Source organism: Aquarana catesbeiana, linkage group LG05, assembly GCF_042186555.1.
Source record: "Aquarana catesbeiana isolate 2022-GZ linkage group LG05, ASM4218655v1, whole genome shotgun sequence".
NCBI classification, from domain to species: Eukaryota; Metazoa; Chordata; class Amphibia; order Anura; family Ranidae; genus Aquarana; species Aquarana catesbeiana.
The window spans coordinates 465,758,067-465,777,036 of NC_133328.1; the positions used below are offsets into that span (position 1 = coordinate 465,758,067).

General features: G+C 43.8%; 1 protein-coding gene across 7 annotated transcripts in view; it reads left to right on the plus strand.

The window, feature by feature from the left end:
* DLGAP1 (DLG associated protein 1) overlaps nt 1–18,970 on the plus strand; it is an 834,809-nt gene that overhangs the window by 697,539 nt on the left and 118,300 nt on the right. For all 7 annotated transcript variants that reach the window (XM_073631412.1, XM_073631415.1, XM_073631414.1 and 4 more), the window contains one exon: nt 9,119–9,483. In XM_073631412.1, coding sequence (XP_073487513.1) covers nt 9,119–9,483 — 365 coding nt within the window. The remainder of the gene's footprint in view (nt 1–9,118; nt 9,484–18,970) is intronic.

An 18,970-nucleotide genomic window follows, 5' to 3' on the forward strand; every position in this document is an offset into this window, starting at 1 on the left:
AAATTACGCCAAACTCTACAGCTAATCCACCTTGCCAAATCCCGATCCATTCCGGCCACCTTACTGTCACTCCACATCCATAAGGCCTTCAATACTATCTCTTTGGACTACATGTTCTTTGCTCTGGCAATGGGGCTTTAGCGAGGCCTTCCTATCCTGGTCTGGGTCTCTGCTCTCCACACTCAAACTTCCACAATTCAGAATTTAGCTGGGTTCTCCTCCGACCTGTTTCTGGTCTGCCGAGATACACGGCAGGGGTGTCCCCTATTCCCATTCCTGTCCATTCTAGCCCTGGAACCTCTGGTGGCATCTCTTTGAGCGCACCCAGATGTCAGAGATTTAGACCTTGCTGGGGAACATCTAATGCTAGTCACAACATTTTTCTGTTCTTTTCCTCACCCCACATTACTTTACCAAACCTATTTACAGTTTTGATCGATTTTGGAGCCATTTCAACGAGTCTAAATCGAAAGTTCTCGACATCTCCCTGACCCTGGACCAACTTGGTAGGATCTGCCAAAACTACACCTTTTCATGGCCTACTTCCTTGCCTTATCTAGGTGTTTCTCTAACCCCTTTGTTTGAGTCACTATATGCTTTGATCCCAGCTCCTGTGACTGTTTAGTGGATTTTACTGCAATAAAGTTTCTACTTGGATTTCCGATCTTGGTGTGCGGCCTTCTCATTTGCTTGTCAGATCTCCTTTTTTGGCAGAAGTCATGCCCTTCGCATGACCTATTTGCCGAAACACCTATACTATTTTAGAATCCTATCCCTGGTCACATACTGCGGATTGAGCAACGCAAACTGCTCCATCTTATTTGGCACTGCCGTAGACCCAAACTCCACGCTCTAGTCCTATACAGCTGTAAAATTGCAGTACCCAACCTTAAGCTTTATTACACTGCTGCGCTAATTACCTCTTTTGTTTCTCTTCACCTTACCACTGAAATGCCCTTTTGGGTATACTTGGTAATTTCTGACTGCTCTGCTATCCCTACCTACAATCTGTTATGGACCCTCCCCCCTCACCACAGGCCCAGACTTTCAGGATTCAGGTAAATACAGTGGAAATTTACTCTCTCCTCACCTGCCCCTTTCAGGTATGCTTGACACCCCCACTTTCTTCCTGTCACAATCCTGGAGCCTTCTGCTGGTAGTGTGAAAGAGAGACCAAATACATTTATGAGTTCCTTGCTCTTGATAGAGTCAAATCCTTACAATACCTTCAACAGCACTGGCAATTGGCAACCACTGAGGACTTTCGGTACACTCAAATAAGTCACTATGTTCGTAGCCTCCACATACCTCATTCCAGGCCCCCTAAATGCCTCATGGCATTCAAACACGGTTGCTGCAAGGACCCCAATCTGAAAGGACTGGTCTCTGACCTTTACTCCTGCCTTCTGGATTCTATTTCCTCTCTCAAACTTTCCTATGTTGAAAAATGGGACAAGATCACGCTACTCCCTCAGACCCAGCCACAGGAAACAAAATCTGGCTTTTTACTTTCAAATGTTCACATAATATCTTATGCCGCGTACACACGAGCGGACTTTACGGCAGACTTTGCCCGGCGGACTTTTCGACGGACTTTACGACGGACTTTCTGAATGAACGGACTTGCCTACACACAATCAACCAAAGTCCGTCAAATTCGTACGTGATGACGTACGACTGGACTAAAATAAAGAAGTTCATAGCCAGTAGCCAATAGCTGCCCTAGCGTGGCTTTTTGTCCGTCGAACTAGCATACAGACGAGCAGACTTTTCGACCGGGCTCGAGTCCGTCTGATAGATTTGAAACATGTTTCAAATCTAAGTCTGTCCAACTTTTGAGAAAACAAAGTCCGCTGGAGCCCACACACGATCGAATTGTCCGACAAAATCCCGTTCGCCGGGCAAAGTCTGCCGTAAAGTCCGCTTGTTTGTACGCGGCATTAGCCCAAGGAAACGCCTACAAAGTACTCTCATGTTGTACTCTAGAACTTTGTTCTTGCTGTCTCTCTGATGTGATTTTGAGGCTGTTGGGAACACGACACCTTTTTACCTGGTGGCCAAGCCCCAAAGTGATCTGATTTTGGAAAAAGGTATATTCTCTGATTAGGTAGATCCTGAATACATCATTAGCCAGTTATCCCTGGGAAGCCTTGCTACACAAGCTGATCCCGTCCCTTACTAAATCTCAGCAGAAGCTGGTGGGATTTGTTTTCCACACAGCTAAGCAAACATTGACTAGAGCTTGGAAATAATCATTCCTTAATCTTGCCGAAGTCCAACACAGATTGATGGGGACTATGGTTCACAAGACGCTTACTTCTATACTTGAAAATTCCCATGCCAAGTTTATGAAAGTCTGGGACCCCTGGATATCCTACAAAAATCCATTTAGGCATGTGTGATGTTAGTGCAGTGATCTCCCTGTTGAAGTATTATGTTCTGACAGGGGGGCTGCCCCCCTGCCACAACACACCATTAGCATTGGCAGCCATTGGCTGCCAGCGCTGATCAGATGCCAATCAGCTGCTGGTTTTCCAGTATGCCCATGCGACAGAGTCTTATCTGTGTAGTGAAAAGTAGAAAGATAAGAAGTTAGCTGACAGCCTGGCCATTACATTCTTTATCTTATAGTGGTGGTTGATGATAAAGCTACCCCGATTGACGACTTGATTGTTGTCCCAGCCTTTTGAAATCTAAGGTATTGTATGACAACATTTAAGTAATATGTAAACCCCCCCCCCACAAAGAAAATATATATATATAAACATATACAGCAGCTTACCAGTTTTAGATATGATTGTTAGATATTCGTTTTCCTTTTTTCACGCTAAGTACATTTTCTGTGAATACAGAATTATTCATATTTTAGGTTAGGATTATTGTGTCTTTGTAAATTCCTGTGCACTGAACTGAATCTCAAACAATGTTATCAGCTTTCCAAGGAATCTTTTGTAAACTACAAAACAACTCACCTTTGTGTAATGAGGGGTGGTTGGGGTGTTTGTAGTCCACAGCAGAAGAGCAGTCGGGGGTAGCAATGCTAGCCCTTCTTAGAGTACAGTAAAGCTGGCCATACATGGCTCAGTATTTTTTGTTCAACCAGCTGGCTGAATGAGAAAAACTGAAATGATTTCCTCATTAACACATTCAAGGTGGGCGTGGGAATCCTCCCCGCTGTGCTATTGTATTCTGACAGTGGGGGACTCCTCTGATGCTGGAATACACAGATCAGTGCTGTAACCATTGGCTGCAACTGCTGATCAGGTGGCTTTTTTTCAACAGGTCCGTTCTATTGAGCGGCAGTGGCCACACATGGATCAATATTCAGCCAGTTCAATCTACCTTTGGCCACCTTAAGTTGTCAACCCAGAACATAAAGTGTTTTACTGACAGGATCACCAAGTGAAATTAAAGAAAAAAAAATGAAGTCACCACATAGTATGAATTGGTAAGCTGCAATCTTTTCAATTTTTTATTTATTTTGGGTCTAGATATGCTTTAAACTATTTATTAAATACTTTTAATTAGGTGCTTTGAAATGTACTTTCCTGGATATTCTGAAATTCCAAACATCTCACTCTGCTATCTAGACCTACCATAGGAACCAATCAGAAAATATTTTTTAGTCCAGATATGCCAGTAGATGTAATAGTCTTCTCCTATTTTCTTTAATGTCTAAGCCTACTGCCTTTCCCGCTTATGCTGTGTACTGGAAATAGTTTGATAAATGGCAATTTATTTCTCATAAATGCCATACTGTGAGATTGCATGTTAGACCAACTCAATAAAACCTTGTTAAGGAAAAAAAAGTTTCAGCAAATGGACAAACCGTTATGCAGTTTACATGGTACATGATAATTTTTGCAATAGCTAACAATTTCAGTGTTTAGTGTTGTTATAAATAAAATGTTCAGATTTTTCACTGTAAACATTAAAATGCTTGTAAAGTCCAAACAGTTTTTTTTTTTTTACCTAATGTATTGTATACATTCAGGTAAAAACACCTCAATAACTGTACCCACTGCCATTAAAGTGGAACTCTCCCAATCCACATTTATAGTTTTTAATCCTCATGCTGCTATCATTAATAAATAGATAAGATTTTTTTTTTCATATCTTCGGTTAATTCCTGATTTTTTTGCCCAGGCAAATTATGTTATATATCCCAGGAGTCTTTAGGGGGGAGAGGAGGATGGGCTTCCTCAGCTATGCACTCCCTTCTGCCTGTATGCTTGAGCTAAGGGCAGATGAATTCCAAGAAGTAAGTACTACATGAATAATTTCCCCTTACTCAAGATTGCCACAGCCAGAAATGCTAGTGGGGTGTTTTTCAAAGTGATTTCTTAACAAAATAAAGCATTGCGACATGGACGAATGGGGGAGTTTGCTTTGAATACTAAATATTAATTAAATGGCGATTTTGGTTTGTGGTGCTCAGATGCAGTGAAGATCCACTTTGAATGCTTTTCTAGCTTCTCCCACCGCTCCATCACTGTCCCATGTGCAGCACCACTCCTCCACTTTCTGGTCCCATGGGAGGCACAGGCAGCACCAGGAGCCGTAGGCTTTTGCTGCTGTCAGTCAAATACTGCAAGGAGGGAGAGCGGAGGCGTGGCCCAGCTCGGAAGCATGCAAGCACATGGGTGCCCCCTTAGTAGCCAGCTTGCTGAGGGGGCACTTGGAAGAAGAAGGAGCACACAGCGCCAGCAGGGGACTGCAAAAGAGGAGGTAAGTGACCGCTCTGTGCCATATGGTTGCACAGAGCAGCTAAATATAACATATTTTTTATTTTAAGCCAAAAAAAAACCTTTACTATCCATTTAGTGCTGCTATTTTAAGTAAACGGTGTGTAATTAGTTGTTTTCCTACTGTTCATATACAGTGGGTATAGAAAAGGATCACCCCCCCCCCTTTAAAATAATCACATTTTGTTGCTTTGCAGCCTGAAATGAAGACATACATAGTTTTTGTTTTAGCCAGCTGTATTTACTAGTGCAAGTTATAGATAAAACACCAACATGTCAGAAATTTTTTTAAAAAAATTCAAAAACAGAATGACTGAGCTGCAAAAAGGATCCCCCTTGTGTCAGTATTTTGTTGGACCACCTTTTGCTTTAGAAACAGCCTTTAGTCTATTGGGATATGTCTCTAATAACTTTGCACATCTAGACTTTGCAATATTTGCTCACTCTTCTTTGCAGAACTGCTCAAGTTCAGTTAAATTCGATGTTGACCATTTGTGGACTGCAGTCTTCAGGTCATTCCACTGATTTTCATGGGGTTTAAGTCTGGGCTCTGACTAGGCCATGCAAGGACATTCACCTTTTTCTCCTTCAACCAATGTGTGGTCATTTTTACTGTGTGCTTTGGGTCATTGTCATGTTGGAAGGTAAACCTGCTTCCCATTGACAACTTTCTGGCAAAGGGCAGCAGATTTTCCTCAAGAATTTGACAGTATTTTGCCCCATCTATTTTTCTTCTATCCTGACAAGTGTTCCAGTCCCTGCTGCAGAGACACACCCCCATAACAGGATATTACCACCTCCATGCTTTACTGTAGGAATGGTGTTATCTGGATGGTGAACTGTATTGGATTTCCGCCAGACATATTGTTTGGTGTTTAGGCTAAATAATTCAATTTTAGTCTCATTTGACCATAAGACCCTTTTCCATGTGGCCTCAGAATCTTCAAAAGTGTTTAAGGTGGTCATATGAGACTAAAATTGAATTATTTGGCCTCTGAGGAATTCTTGAGGAAAATCTTCTGCCCTCTGCCAGAAAGATGTCAATGAGAAGAAGGTTTACCATCCAACATGACAATGACCCAAAGCACACAGCAAAAATGACCACACAGTGGTTGAAGGAGAAAAAGGCGAATGTCCTTACATGGCCTAGTCAGAGTCCACATTTAAACCCCATTGAAAATCTGTGGAATGACTTGAAGACTGCAGTCCACAAATGGTCACCATTAAATTTAATTGAACTTGAGCAGCTCTGCAAAGAAGAGTGGGCAAATATTGCAAAGTCTAGATGTTCAAAGTTATTAGAGACATATCCCAATAGACTAAAGGCTGTAATTAAAGCAAAATGTGGTCCAACAAAATGCTGACATAAGGGGGGGGGTGATCCTTTTTCCAACTCAGAGATTCTGTTTATTTATTTATTTTCTGACATGTTGGTGTTATATCTTTCACTTGGAAGTTATAAGTTGCACTAGTAAATACAGCTACACATAAAACAAGAACTGTGTCTGTCTTCATTTCAGGCTGCAAGGCAACAAAATGTGATTATTTTAAAGGGGGGTGATTCTTTTCTATACCCACTGTACATTTACCTTACAGAAGGGGAGTGCATAGAGTTGGGTATTATTTAAGATGGCTGTATTTGTATTACTTTGTAACTAGGTAATAGTAAACCAGTTAGCCCAAATATTTATATACAGTGCCAATGTATCTGGCACACCAAATCTAACCCCTCCTGGGAAGGTGAATGAGTAAAAGAGTTCTTTGACCCATTGCTCTTGTACATCTGTAGCTTGCACTGCTCCTGTAGCACTTGGCCCAAGTTCCTTAATGTCTGACCTTCAGTGGAAACCAGTGGGGCTCTGTATTCTAATGACTGGCAGCAATGCAATCTAATTTATTCATTGTGATCTTTTTTTTTTTTTAACCACATAAAGATATACCGGTATATGAAAGGAATTTGGCATAATAACAGTGTAGCAGATTTTATAAAAATGTACTCATCTCTGCTTCTGACATTAATCCAGGTATTGAAAGACTCAATCCAAACATTTTACTTAATGAGTGACCTTAGTGCACCTTTTAGGTGATAGCTTCACGTTTGTAGGACATCGAGGAGTATATTATCCAATATCACAGTGTCTTTTTATATTTATATGTCCTAGGTTATTTCTACATTACAACCTACAAGACACTTGACATGCAGAGGCTTGTGAACATAGTTCTCTTTTGTTCTCTGTATAAGCCATGTAGATGTTTATTTGAATTTTCCACTTTGCTGAGATACTGGAAATTTGACCAGAGTTGTTGATTTAATTGATGGTTCTTCTGGCAGTAGGGTTTAACACAATGGTAAAATGTGAGCAAACGTACTTCCATTCACCGTTTTATTTTAAGAACCCTTAAAGATGCATTGTGCCTTTTGTTTGATATGCATAGTTCAGTTTTTTGACTTGCTCTCCTTTAATAAGATATAAGCATGACTGTATACGAAACATTATATTGTTTCTACAGTGTCATAAAGTCCAATAATAGGCCGGCGAACAAATAAAGAAGTAAACATTCAATTTGCTTTCTTTAAATATATTAAAGAACAGTTAGACATAAATGTAATTGTGTTAAATAAAATTTTTCCCTATATTAGGTTTAATTGATCCCCAGCAATCAGCTGAAAATATAAATCAGACTCACACCGGAGTACTACTGGCTACGAAGGGAGCTAGAAAGAGTGACTTTGTGGGGAAGATTTACTAAAACTGGTGCGCACAGAATCTGGTACAGCTGTGCATAGAAACCAATCAGCTTCTAACTTCAGCTTGTTGATTTAAACGTTGACAATAAGATTTAGAAGCTGATTACTCAATATGCACAGCTACACCAGATTCTGTGTTCACCAGTTTTAGTAAATCTCCCCCTCTGTCCTCACATATATTGTGGGGTAAACAGACCTTTCTAAACTAAAGTTCTGTTAACTATTCCTACCACATAAAAGGGGACCTTGGAATAATTTTGGATAACCTACCAGGTTATTCCTTCGCTGTCTGTGTACTATTGGGGACATTTACCTTTACTTCCTATCTCAGAGGCACAACAGGAAGTTAGTGGAAATCTCCCAAAGTGAAGGTAATTTCATTCTTAGACAGTTCTTCCTGGAATATGTGCCCCTTTTGGAAATGTTCCCTTTACCTCTTGTTCTGGGGCTCTAAAATGTTGTACTTCCCCTCACTTTCTTTCTCAGTTACAATGGTCACCAACACTAACAAAGGGAAAAGAAGGGTAAATCTGCTCAATGGGGACTCAGACAGAAAGTTGGGCTTGGGTGACACCAACTTAATAGTTATGAAAAAATGCAGTAATAAAGGGCACAGTAATTAAGTGAATCATGCCCCCAGAACAATATGAAAGGGTTATTAATCTGCAGTTACTTTGGGTAAAATGGAAAGTTAGTCCATAGATGGCAAGCCACCCTCGATCTGGCTGCTACAGCTCAATGGAGGGTACCCATACATTAACAGTAAGAGAAGACAAAAGTACACAAATCTTGTGTAGTAAAAAAGATAGCATTTATTGAACAAAGCAGGGTGACAACTTACATTTACAACAATGCCCATCAGGCTGGTATAGAACAGTTCAATATAAGCTAACATGACATTGGCCAATGGTTGAAGGAAGTTCTGGCAGCTGTCACTCCTGTAGAAAGAATCTGCTCCATGAATGACTGATCTGGCAGAGTCTCCTGACTGTGCCTAGATGGACAAGGAGTGCAGACTGTGTGCAACTGTGGACCCAAAACAGTACAGGCGATGTATTTCAAGGGTGTCTCCCAATTTCCAGAGCTTTGAGAGGCTTGAAAAAGAGGGAGATATGCCCTTAAAACGCATAGAGTTGTGGGATTTGGTCTGAAGATCACTGTACTATTGTAGAATAGATACAGATGGCCATTTTGTGTTTAACCAAATTTTTCTACAGCACAATTTAAAGGGTATGTGCTACTTAGGAACAATATTAGGGGCAGCATATCAGATGGCAGATATTGAGTATTTGTAGATGGATCTTGCTCAATACTATTGTTGCGAATTTAGTTGGAAATTGATGTCATATATATTATAAAACTATTTCCAAATACACAGTTGACAGTTAGACTGTTATACTAATCTGCATTGTTTTTACAAATGTGAGTCAGCACAATAAAACCTAAGCATGTCCTGAGTTCACCTTTCTTCCTACAAAATCTTTCTCCATTACTCGTACCGGTGTTGAATCTACACGTTTCTTCATTACAAGCATTCTGTTGATATAATTTGTACACCAAGAATCTGTTTTAAAACAGAATCAATAGGCATGTATTATATATTTTTGTTATTTTCTCTTTTCAGTATCTTCATGCATCACCACATATAAAAAGACACCTCCTCCGGTACCACCCAGGACAACAACAAAACCTTTCATCTCCATCACAGCTCAAAGTAGTACAGAATCTGCCCAAGATGCCTATATGGATGGACATGGACAAAGGGGGGATATGATTAGTCAGTCAGGGCTCAGTAATTCTACTGAGAGCCTGGACAGTATGAAAGCACTTACTGCTGCTATTGAAGCTGCCAATGCTCAGATCCATGGCCCAGCCAGCCAACACATGGACAACACCATGACAGTAAACTCTACATCAACTGTTGCCACCATCACTGCAGACGACAGGAAAAAGAATCAGTTCAGGAAAAACCTATCCATTGGCATACAGGTAAACAAAGCTTGTTACTAGATAACATATTAATAGTTCAGTCCAGTAAAGTTGATATTTCAGTTGTAGAGAGCTAAGACAACCATAGACGGTTTGAATCTTGGTTGGTTCAGCAGGAACCGTCCGGGATTCAAACCATGTATGGGCAGGCTGATTGTACCCAAGATGATTTATTGATCAACCTGGGTACAACCAGTGTGTCGTTTTTTACATGTGATTATTGCTAGTGGCTATTATAGAATACAATGGCTCCTGTGGGAGTTGACTGTGTTGATGGGGGAATGAAGCAATTTTCTTTCAGGTTGCAGGAAAGTAAATCACTCTGTCTATGACCGGTGTTCTATCAGATTACCACTACCCATCAGATTGTGCAACGAAAGTGACATTCCTACCAAAAAATACCGCGTATGAACGATGTGTTCCACCATGCATTCCATGGCAGGATGCGTTTCACACAATTTATGATCTGATGGGTAGCGGTATTCTGATAGAACACCCATGCGGACATCTTACTACACCCAGCTACGTCTTGAATTTCAGAGTAATTTTAGCAATGAAGTGAGCATATATAAATAAATATAGTGTATTGATATCTGTGATGGTGTTTGGATGTTTTTTTTTAACATATAGTTTATTTAGATTTTCACAAAACAAACATTTATGTCGAGTTACAAAAGCTTACAGACAGTAATCACAGTTTTTCTTACATAGCAGAACAAGTAAAACCTTAGCAGCACAAGTATCCATCAGTTAACAGGTTCCTTGCATCAGATGACTCAAAAAAAACTACAAACATAGTTCTAAAATATTACCCTCGGGAAGGGGGGGGGGGCTCGTTAAGCACCCTCCATACAACCCTATTCACCTCTTAAACAAGAAAGTAAGAGCAGGGGACAACCGGTGGGAGGAGCTCATGACAGGTATAGTGGGTAGTGGTCCACAGATCTTACTCAATAGTTAGATGTTTCGCCTTCACCCATGCTGCCCAAATTTTATCAAATTTCTTGGGACAGTTTTTACCCAAGTATGTTAATTTATATAACGGTAATGCTGCATTTACTAATGATTGCCAGAGTTGTTTAGTGGGCTGTTTGGGTTGATTCCATTGCATTAGTAATGCTTTTCTCGCATACAGTGTAGTATAAAAGATACAATTTTTTCCTCCAGGCAGGGCTGTGTTTTGGCCTAGGCCTAGGGCGGCACTTTGCGGGGGGCGGCAAAATAGGCTGCCCCCCGCATGAGAGAAAGCCCCCCATCCGTCTGACTGATTCCCGGCTCCCGCTGCCGCCTCCCGCACACTTGCAGCCCACGGCGGCCGGCTTTCTGTAGCGGCGCCGCTGTGTATGGGTGTGCTTGTATCTCACGCCCCCTACTCTCTGACAAGCATGCCCATACACCGCGGCGCCGCTACAGAAAGCCGGCCGCCGTGGGCTGCAAGTGTGCGGGAGGCGGCAGCGGGAGCCGGGAATCAGTCAGACGGATGGGGGGCTTTCTCTCATGCGGGGGGGCGGCGTGTGTCACTCGCGCCCCCCATAAGCAACAGGTGACAGGTGGAGCCTTAAGCTCCGCCTACCCTCCCCTGCACTGCTTTCCTGCAGTGAATCGTCTCCTCGGCCCTGGGGCTGTGACGTCAGGAGGAGAGAGAGGAGCACGAGGGAAACCCCCAGGACAGCAGGTACAATGATTTAATAAAGTATATCAGTATTATGGGCACTGGCAGCATTTGATGGGCACTGGCAGAATTTGATGGGCACAGTGGCTGCGTTTGATGGCACAGTGGCTGCGTTTGATGGCACAGTGGCTGCGTTTGATGGGCACAGTGGCTGCGTTTGAGGGCACAGTGGCTGCGTTTGATGGCACAGTAGCTGCGTTTGATGGGGCACAGTGGCTGCGTTTGATGGGGCACAGTGGCTGCGTTTGATGGGGCACAGTGGCTGCGTTTGATGGCACAGTGGCAGCATTTGATGGGCACAGTGGCTGCGTTTGAGGGCACAGTGGCAGCATTTGATGGGCACAGTGGCTGCGTTTGAGGGCACAATGGCTATGTTTGATGGCACAATGGCTATGTTTGATGGGTACAGTGGCTGCGTTTGAGGGCACAGTGGCTGCGTTTGATGGGCACAGTGGCTGCATTTGATGGGCACAGTGGCTGCGTTTGGGCACAGTGGCTGTGTTTGATGGGCACAGTGACTGTGTTTGATGGGTACAGTGGCTGCGTTGGAGGGCACAGTGGCTGCATTTGATGGGCACAGTGGCTGCATTTGATGGGCACAGTGGCTGCATTTGATGGGCACAGTGGCTGCATTTGATGGGCACAGTGACTGCGTTTGATGGGCACAGTGGCTGCGTTTGATGGGCACAGTGACTGCGTTTGATAGGGCACAGTGAGACACACCCCCCCCCCTCGTGATAGCATTAAAACTCAGCAGCTAAAAATACTGTAGCTGCTTACGTTTAATATTAGGACACTTACCTGTCCAGGGATCCAGCGATGTCGACACCTCAGCGTATTTTCGGATTGGCTCTCGGGTTTTGCCACTATCATTCATGGTAAGGGAAACTGACCGGTTCCCTACTGCACATGTGCAAAGCGCGTTGCACTTTCTGAATGGCCCAGCGGAGGAAGGAGGAGGGGGGGCAAACTTCAGAGGGGACAGCGCAGTCTCCCGGAAGTGGGGAAGGGTACCTGTCAGAAACAGGTACCCGTTCCCCCCTGAAAGGTGCCAAATGAGCCTAAAGAGGAAGGGGTGTTGTTTACAGATGATAGGGTGGGTCTTAAACAGGAAGGGGTGTGGCCTCGGCAGGATGGGGTGGGTCGTATTTAAATTAGGGGGGTGCATGCGTTTAGTCAGGCCTAGGGCAGCACAAAACCTAAATACACCACTGCCTCCAGGAGACCTCTAGGAAGTCGCTAATACCCAGTAGGAGAGGGATTGGGCTGTATGGGATCATCAGATTCCCTACTGAGTTAATCTCGGTTAGAATACTTTTCCAGAACTCCACCACATGTGGACAGGTCCAGACCACGTGAAAGAAATCAGCTTCATTTAAGGTACATCTATGGCAATTTGCTGTTCTATCAGGGTATATTTTCGCTAAGCGTAGTGGGGAGTAGTACGCGCGGTGAAGAAACTTCAACTGCATAAATCTATCTCTCGCTGAAATTACCAGGGGTAAATATTGCTGTATGCCAAAGTGGAGTTGCTGGGGACCAATATTGGGTCCCATTAGCTTCTTGTTAACCGTATCCCACACTTTAAGGGTTGCACCCATTAGGGAGGTAACCTGTGAGTTAGACCTAGGGCCCCTGTGAACCAGATTCCTCAGCTCTGTGTATGAACCAAGGAGTGCTGCCTCTAGGGTGGATGCTGGGTTGGCCGGGTTCTCTGAGAGCCACCATTTAACAGTTACCAGGACTGCTGCCCACTAGTACTTCAGAAAACAGGGTAAGGCTAGACCTCCTAATGTAACCGGTAGTTGTAAAGTTGTTTTTGCTATCCTAGGGACCTTTCCATTCCAAATAAAGGAAGTAACTATAGTATCCAAATGTCTGAAGAAGGTAACCGGTATAGAGATCGGGGTTTGGCGAAATAAATAAGTAAACTTGGGCAACACCGACATCTTAATTAAGTTAACCCTACCCACAGGGGTTAGGGGCAGGGATTTCCATGTGTGACATTTTTGAGACAATTGATTGACCACTGGATTCAAATTTAGGGCAACATATTGTTTTAAATCCCGGTGGATCTCCACTCCCAAGTATTTAAACTGGGAGACCCTTTGAAGTTGCCCATCTGTCTGCAATGGGCTGATTCTAGAGTGGAGAGGGAATAGGACTGACTTTCCCCAATTTATGCATATACCAGAGTATTGTCCAAAGCTATTGATTACTGTAAGGGCCGCCTGCAACGAAGTTCCATCATCCCTAAGATATAACAAGGTGTCGTCAGCATATAACGACACCTTTTCTTGGAGGGGTCCCCTTACAATCCCCCGTACCTCAGGTGTGGCCCTAAGGAGAGCGGCCATAGGTTCAATTGCCAGGGCAAAAAGCCCTGGTGAGAGGGGGAATCCCTGTCTGGTACCCCTACTCAAGGGAAATGTTGGAGAGAGAACCGTGCCCGTGCGTACTCTAGCCGTTGGGGCCCTGTACACTGCCCTGACCCAGGAGACAAAGACCGGACCAAACCTGAACCTGCGGAGTACCTCCCAGAGATAGCCCCACTCCACTGAATCAAAGGCCTTCTCCACATCGAGAGAGGCCACTATTTCCTCTACAGCATCCCCATCTCCAGGGGCCAGGACAGCATACAGCCTACGAATGTTTATATCCGTTCCCTTGCCTGGCATAAAGCCTGATTGGTCCTCATGTATGAGGGTGAGTATTACCTCGTTTAAGAGCCTAGCTAGAATTTTAGTCATTAATTTTGCATCCGAGTTGAGCAGGGAGGAACATAGCTGGGGATCCTTCCCTGGTTTGGGAATCACCACTATAACGGCTTCTGCCATAGATAATGGAAGTTTGCCATCCTGTAGGGTCTTAGTAAACATGATATCCATTTTAGTTGCTACTTCCTCTATGTATTGTTTATAAAATTCAGGAGGTAGTCCATCTGTTCCCGGGGTTTTCTCCGTTTGCAAGGAGCCCAACGCCAGTTGGACCTCCTCCAGAGTAATCGGGGCATCCAAGCTCTCCCTTGCTGCAGTTGTTAGCATTGGGAGTTGTATCTTGTCCAGGAATTCGCAAAGCTCTTCAGGGGAGTAACGCGCCCTGGAGGAGTACAGGGCCGAGTAGTATTCAGCCAAGCAGAAATTTATGTGCATAGGGTCAGACACTAGGATCCCATCCCCCCTACAAATACGGGCTATGGTGGAGGTCGGGGATTGTTCCTTGGCCAGCCAGGCTAGAAGTCTGCCTGTTTTGTCCCCTTGCTCGAAGATCCTCTGCGTTTGGGCCAATTGGCGTTTATTCGCCTTGGGCACCCTGAGGAGCATTAACTCTCGGTATGCTACTTTCATGTCTTGGGCTGTAATAGGGTTAGAAGTAAGGGCGAAGCGGGTTTCTAAATCATGAGCCTTAGCCTCCGCCTCCTCCAAAATGATTTTATCGTTCCTACACTCCCGAGCAATGGCTGACAAATAGCAGCCTCTGATATAGGCTTTAAAAGCATCCCAGACAGTCCCCTGGGTAGAGGTATTGGCGTTAATCAACCAGAATTGTTTAATCTCTTTGAGCATTTCTATTTCTATAGTTTGGTGTTCTATCCAGAACCTAGATAAACGCCATAATCTATCAGCCTGTGGGGTGTTAGTTTGCACAGTACACATCAATAAGGAATGGTCAGAGATTCCCGAGGAAGTATCTCAATTCCAATAATTTTGGGGAGCATGGGTAAACTGGCATACATGAGGTCAATACGAGATAGTGTGTTATAGGAAGAAGAATGACATGTAAACATTCGATCCGATGGGTGTTTCCAATGCCACACATCCTCCAATCCAAACACCTGAGCCCAGCGAGACAGCACAAAGTCCGTAGCCGAGTCTGGGGATAATCTGTCTAAAGATGGGTTGGGTGGAATATTAAAATCCCCCGTAAGGATCACATTGTCTGTGTGGAATTGAGCAATCAGGATGATTATTTTTTGTAACAGGGAAATATTAGCTGGAGGCGGCAGATACACACCCAGCAATACCATTTCTATTGTGTCTATATTAGCGTGTAGTAGTACATAACTACCCTCCGGGTCTATAACAACGTTAAGGGGTTCAAAATTGAGCGATCTGTGAACCAAGATACTAACCCCCTGGGCATACCTGGAGTGTGTGGCATGATAATGGTGGGCCACATAAGATCTTTTTAGGCCCATTATTCTACCTCCCACCAAATGAGTTTCTTGAAGGATGCAAATATGAGGTGTATATTTTCTAAGATAGTCAAAGACCAGAGAGTGCTTGATCCCGTGGTTGAGTCCTCTGACGTTCCACGACAAGACTCTTATCGGAGCCATATCTCGGGAAGGCAAATGAATCCACTGGAAAGCCTGATACCTCTGAGACCCGAAGGGGGCGGTAGCCTAACCCACACATAGCCCACGGGTATCTCATTATAGTAAAGAGCAAAGTAGAAATTATCAAGATACAATCTGGTCTTATTCTGTCGTAACACTGTCTGTAGCATAAGGCACTTAAACATATAATGAGAGAAAAAAACAGAAGAACAGAAAGGGAAAACAAAAAAACAAGAGAACACCCATCCCATCCTACCCCACACCCCATAAAATAAACCTTGAGGTGTTTGAGTACCCAAACCGAACTTAAATCAACTCATAAGTAGTAAAAAAACCTCCTAGGGGGGCAGTGTGTAACAATTGGCATAACTAGGACGCCGGGTTCCTCTCTGAAGTTCAGGGACTCCATTATACGTTATACCTGCAGGCAATTTATACTTAAATATTGTGTGAGGGATAACACATCTTATCAGCCTCCAAGAAGAGAGTTACACTTAGAATATTCTAAGGGTTTAAAGCTTAATTACCAGAACTTTTAAACACAACCTGTAGTAGAAAAGGCAGGGTTAGTAATGTAAATTTCAAACAATTATGTTCAAGCTAAACTGTGGGATGAGACATTTCACCACCGATCCTTCTCACGGTCCGAGATCTCCATAGGTTACACAAGACATAGGCCTGGTCCCGTTTGTGGTCTGTATAGGTATCAATGACCTCAGCAGTATCACATTCCTGACAGCATATTCGTTATACGGAGCATAGAATGGTCACCACCTCCCCACACCCCACCACCCACAGTCCCCCATTCAAGCAGCTCATACAAGAGTCCCGCCTCCTCTTATATCAATCCAGGAAAATAGTATAAGTCATGAGTTCTACTGTTTCCAACACTCAGGGGGGAGAAGCGAAGGGGGAGAAGAGGGGGGGGGGGAGAAGCGGGGGGGGAGCGGGGGGAGGAGAGGCAGCAGCAGCCGCCACATCACAATGTGTAACTGAAATGTAATCAGACCCCCGAGCTCCATAAATCAGAGTATCTGGCAAGTTAGTGCCTAGGATCCCACCTCGCCAAAGGCCAGGGCCACATTTCAACAAAATAAAATGTATCACGGGGCCCAGTTCATCAGACCTCCCAATCTCATATTTGTAGGTGAGATACCTGGAACACAGGATTGTCTTGCTTACCAACGGACCATTCAGGCTCCTCAGAAGGGTAGTTGTATCAATCTCCAGTATGTCGATCAATGGTTACGAGGCAAGGAAAGAATTTGGTGGTTTCGCCATCCACCACTCTGAGCTTTGCGGGGAACAACATGTTATATTTAAGTCCCTTGTTATGCAGCTGGGCCTTGACCTGGTCGAATGTCCTGCGCTGTCTCTCCACAGAGAAGTCTGGGAACAGCATAACCTTTGCGTTTTCATGTCGCAATTCTCCCACTTTTCTCACCTCCCTTAGGACCAAGTCTCGGTCTCTAAAATTCATCAAACGAAATATGAAGGTGCGCGGTGGAGCACCAGGTGGACCCCGAGCCGACGGCATTCTATGGGCTCGCTCCACCACAAAGTGAGGGGAAAAAGTCGCCTGTGGAAGGAGAGTGCGTAGCAGGCGCTCTGTATAGGCCTCCGGGTCGCGACCCTCAGCTCCCTCACCTCCCACTAACCTCAGGTTATTTCTGAGATTTCTGTTCTCCTGGTCTTCAGCGCGGGATTCCAGCGATTTCATTTTCACTTGCAATGGGTGAATGGAGGCATTGTGATCTCGGATCGTATCCTCATTTTCCCCTACTCTTCGCTCAGCCTCTGTCAGCCTGTCCCTGTATTTGTCCATATCCCCTCTGACCAGACCCATTTCCAGCTGTATTTGTTCAATTTTCGTGGTCAAAGTCGTCTGGCAGCCAGATATAGCCTGCATAAGGGCTTGGAATTGCTCCGCTCCGAGGGATGGCGGCTCTGCCTGCTCCGTCTGTGACGCCATATTTAAGAGTGCCGCTCCACGTGTGTCTTGAGCCCAGACTAGCGGTGGTGTGTTTTGAGCCGATTGCCTTGTCCTCTGTGTCCCGGGTTTCTGTCTTCGCATGCCTGACCTCAACTTCAGCTTGGCAGATCATTCAGGGTATAGGAGTATCCCATAAATCGGATAATTCAGCCTGCTAGGTACAGAGCTCCCGTCTCGCACGTCCTGTCAGGTCTCCATCTTGACCACGCCCCCCGGTATTTGGATGTTTAATTTTGAAAGGCTAAAGGTTTAGTGCTGAGCAGTGCGGGGTGTACCAGCATGGCCTCCACCACCTTCCTACTGCTGTAGTTCAGCTTCTTTCAAAATGTAACATCAAAACAGCATCATAGATGTTAATATAGTATATTTATTTATATACGCTCACTTTATTGCTAAAATTACTCTGAAATTCAAGACGTAGCTGGGTGTAGTAAGATGTCCACGTGGGTGCTCTATCAGAATACTGCTACCCGTCAGATCATAAAGTGTGTGAAACGCATCGTGCCGTCGAACGCATGGTGGAACGCATTGTTCATGCACAGTAAGTATTTTTTGGTCGGAACGTCACTTCCGTTGCACAGTCTGATGGGTAGCGGTAATCTGATAGAACACCGGCTTTAGGGGTAGATACTCAATGTCTTGGGAACTTCAGCAGCAATATCTCCAAGATGAGTGTTTCGATCCAACTTTGGGTCACCCAACTGCTTCTGTTGCATTCTTTATAATATAAAACAAATAAAACTGGCTGAAGGACTGATATCCCCTTGCCTTGGACATTGTGCAGATCTGAAGACTCAAGCAAAAAATTGTTATCGGAGCCTTAAAGAGCATCTGCGCCTAGGCTATGGACATTAAACTATATTTACATTATAAACAAGCCATTATTAAAATTTCTAGCTAATGTGAAGTCATTCATTCTCAAAGATCCTAAAAGATTACAACAAAGATACTAAACTCAGGTTTCAGTTTATATTGAAGAGTTGGCTGCTTGCCACTATCTATGTCACTTCTTATGTTGAGAACTTTGAGAAAGGTCATAGTTTCTCCACAATGCTTATACTGGCAGAGATGAATTAAAACTTGTTTAAGGTGCTTTTAGTGCTTTTTTAGAATATATAAACACTTTAGTCTGCATGATAAAGGCATAGGTTCACTTTAAACAATGTAAAAACGACTGGAAGTTTTAATGGTTCTGTAGTGGTCTAAAAGAGGCAATTTTCTTTTGGGTTATATTTCCCTCTAACTTCATTTGCTGAGTCAACATAGCAGATATTTATAAGAAAAAAATACACCCACGCACATTTTGTAGTGAAAGCTTTAATAATTGTTTTGCCGTTCATGATGTACTCATTGATGCATGACTAGATGTTTCGTAAAAAAAGCCATAAAGCTCACATATATTTCTGGAGAAACTTTCTGAATTGTTATTGCTTGCTTGTGCAGTTGATATGCGGCTGAAAACTTTTATTGGGACAATTGATCA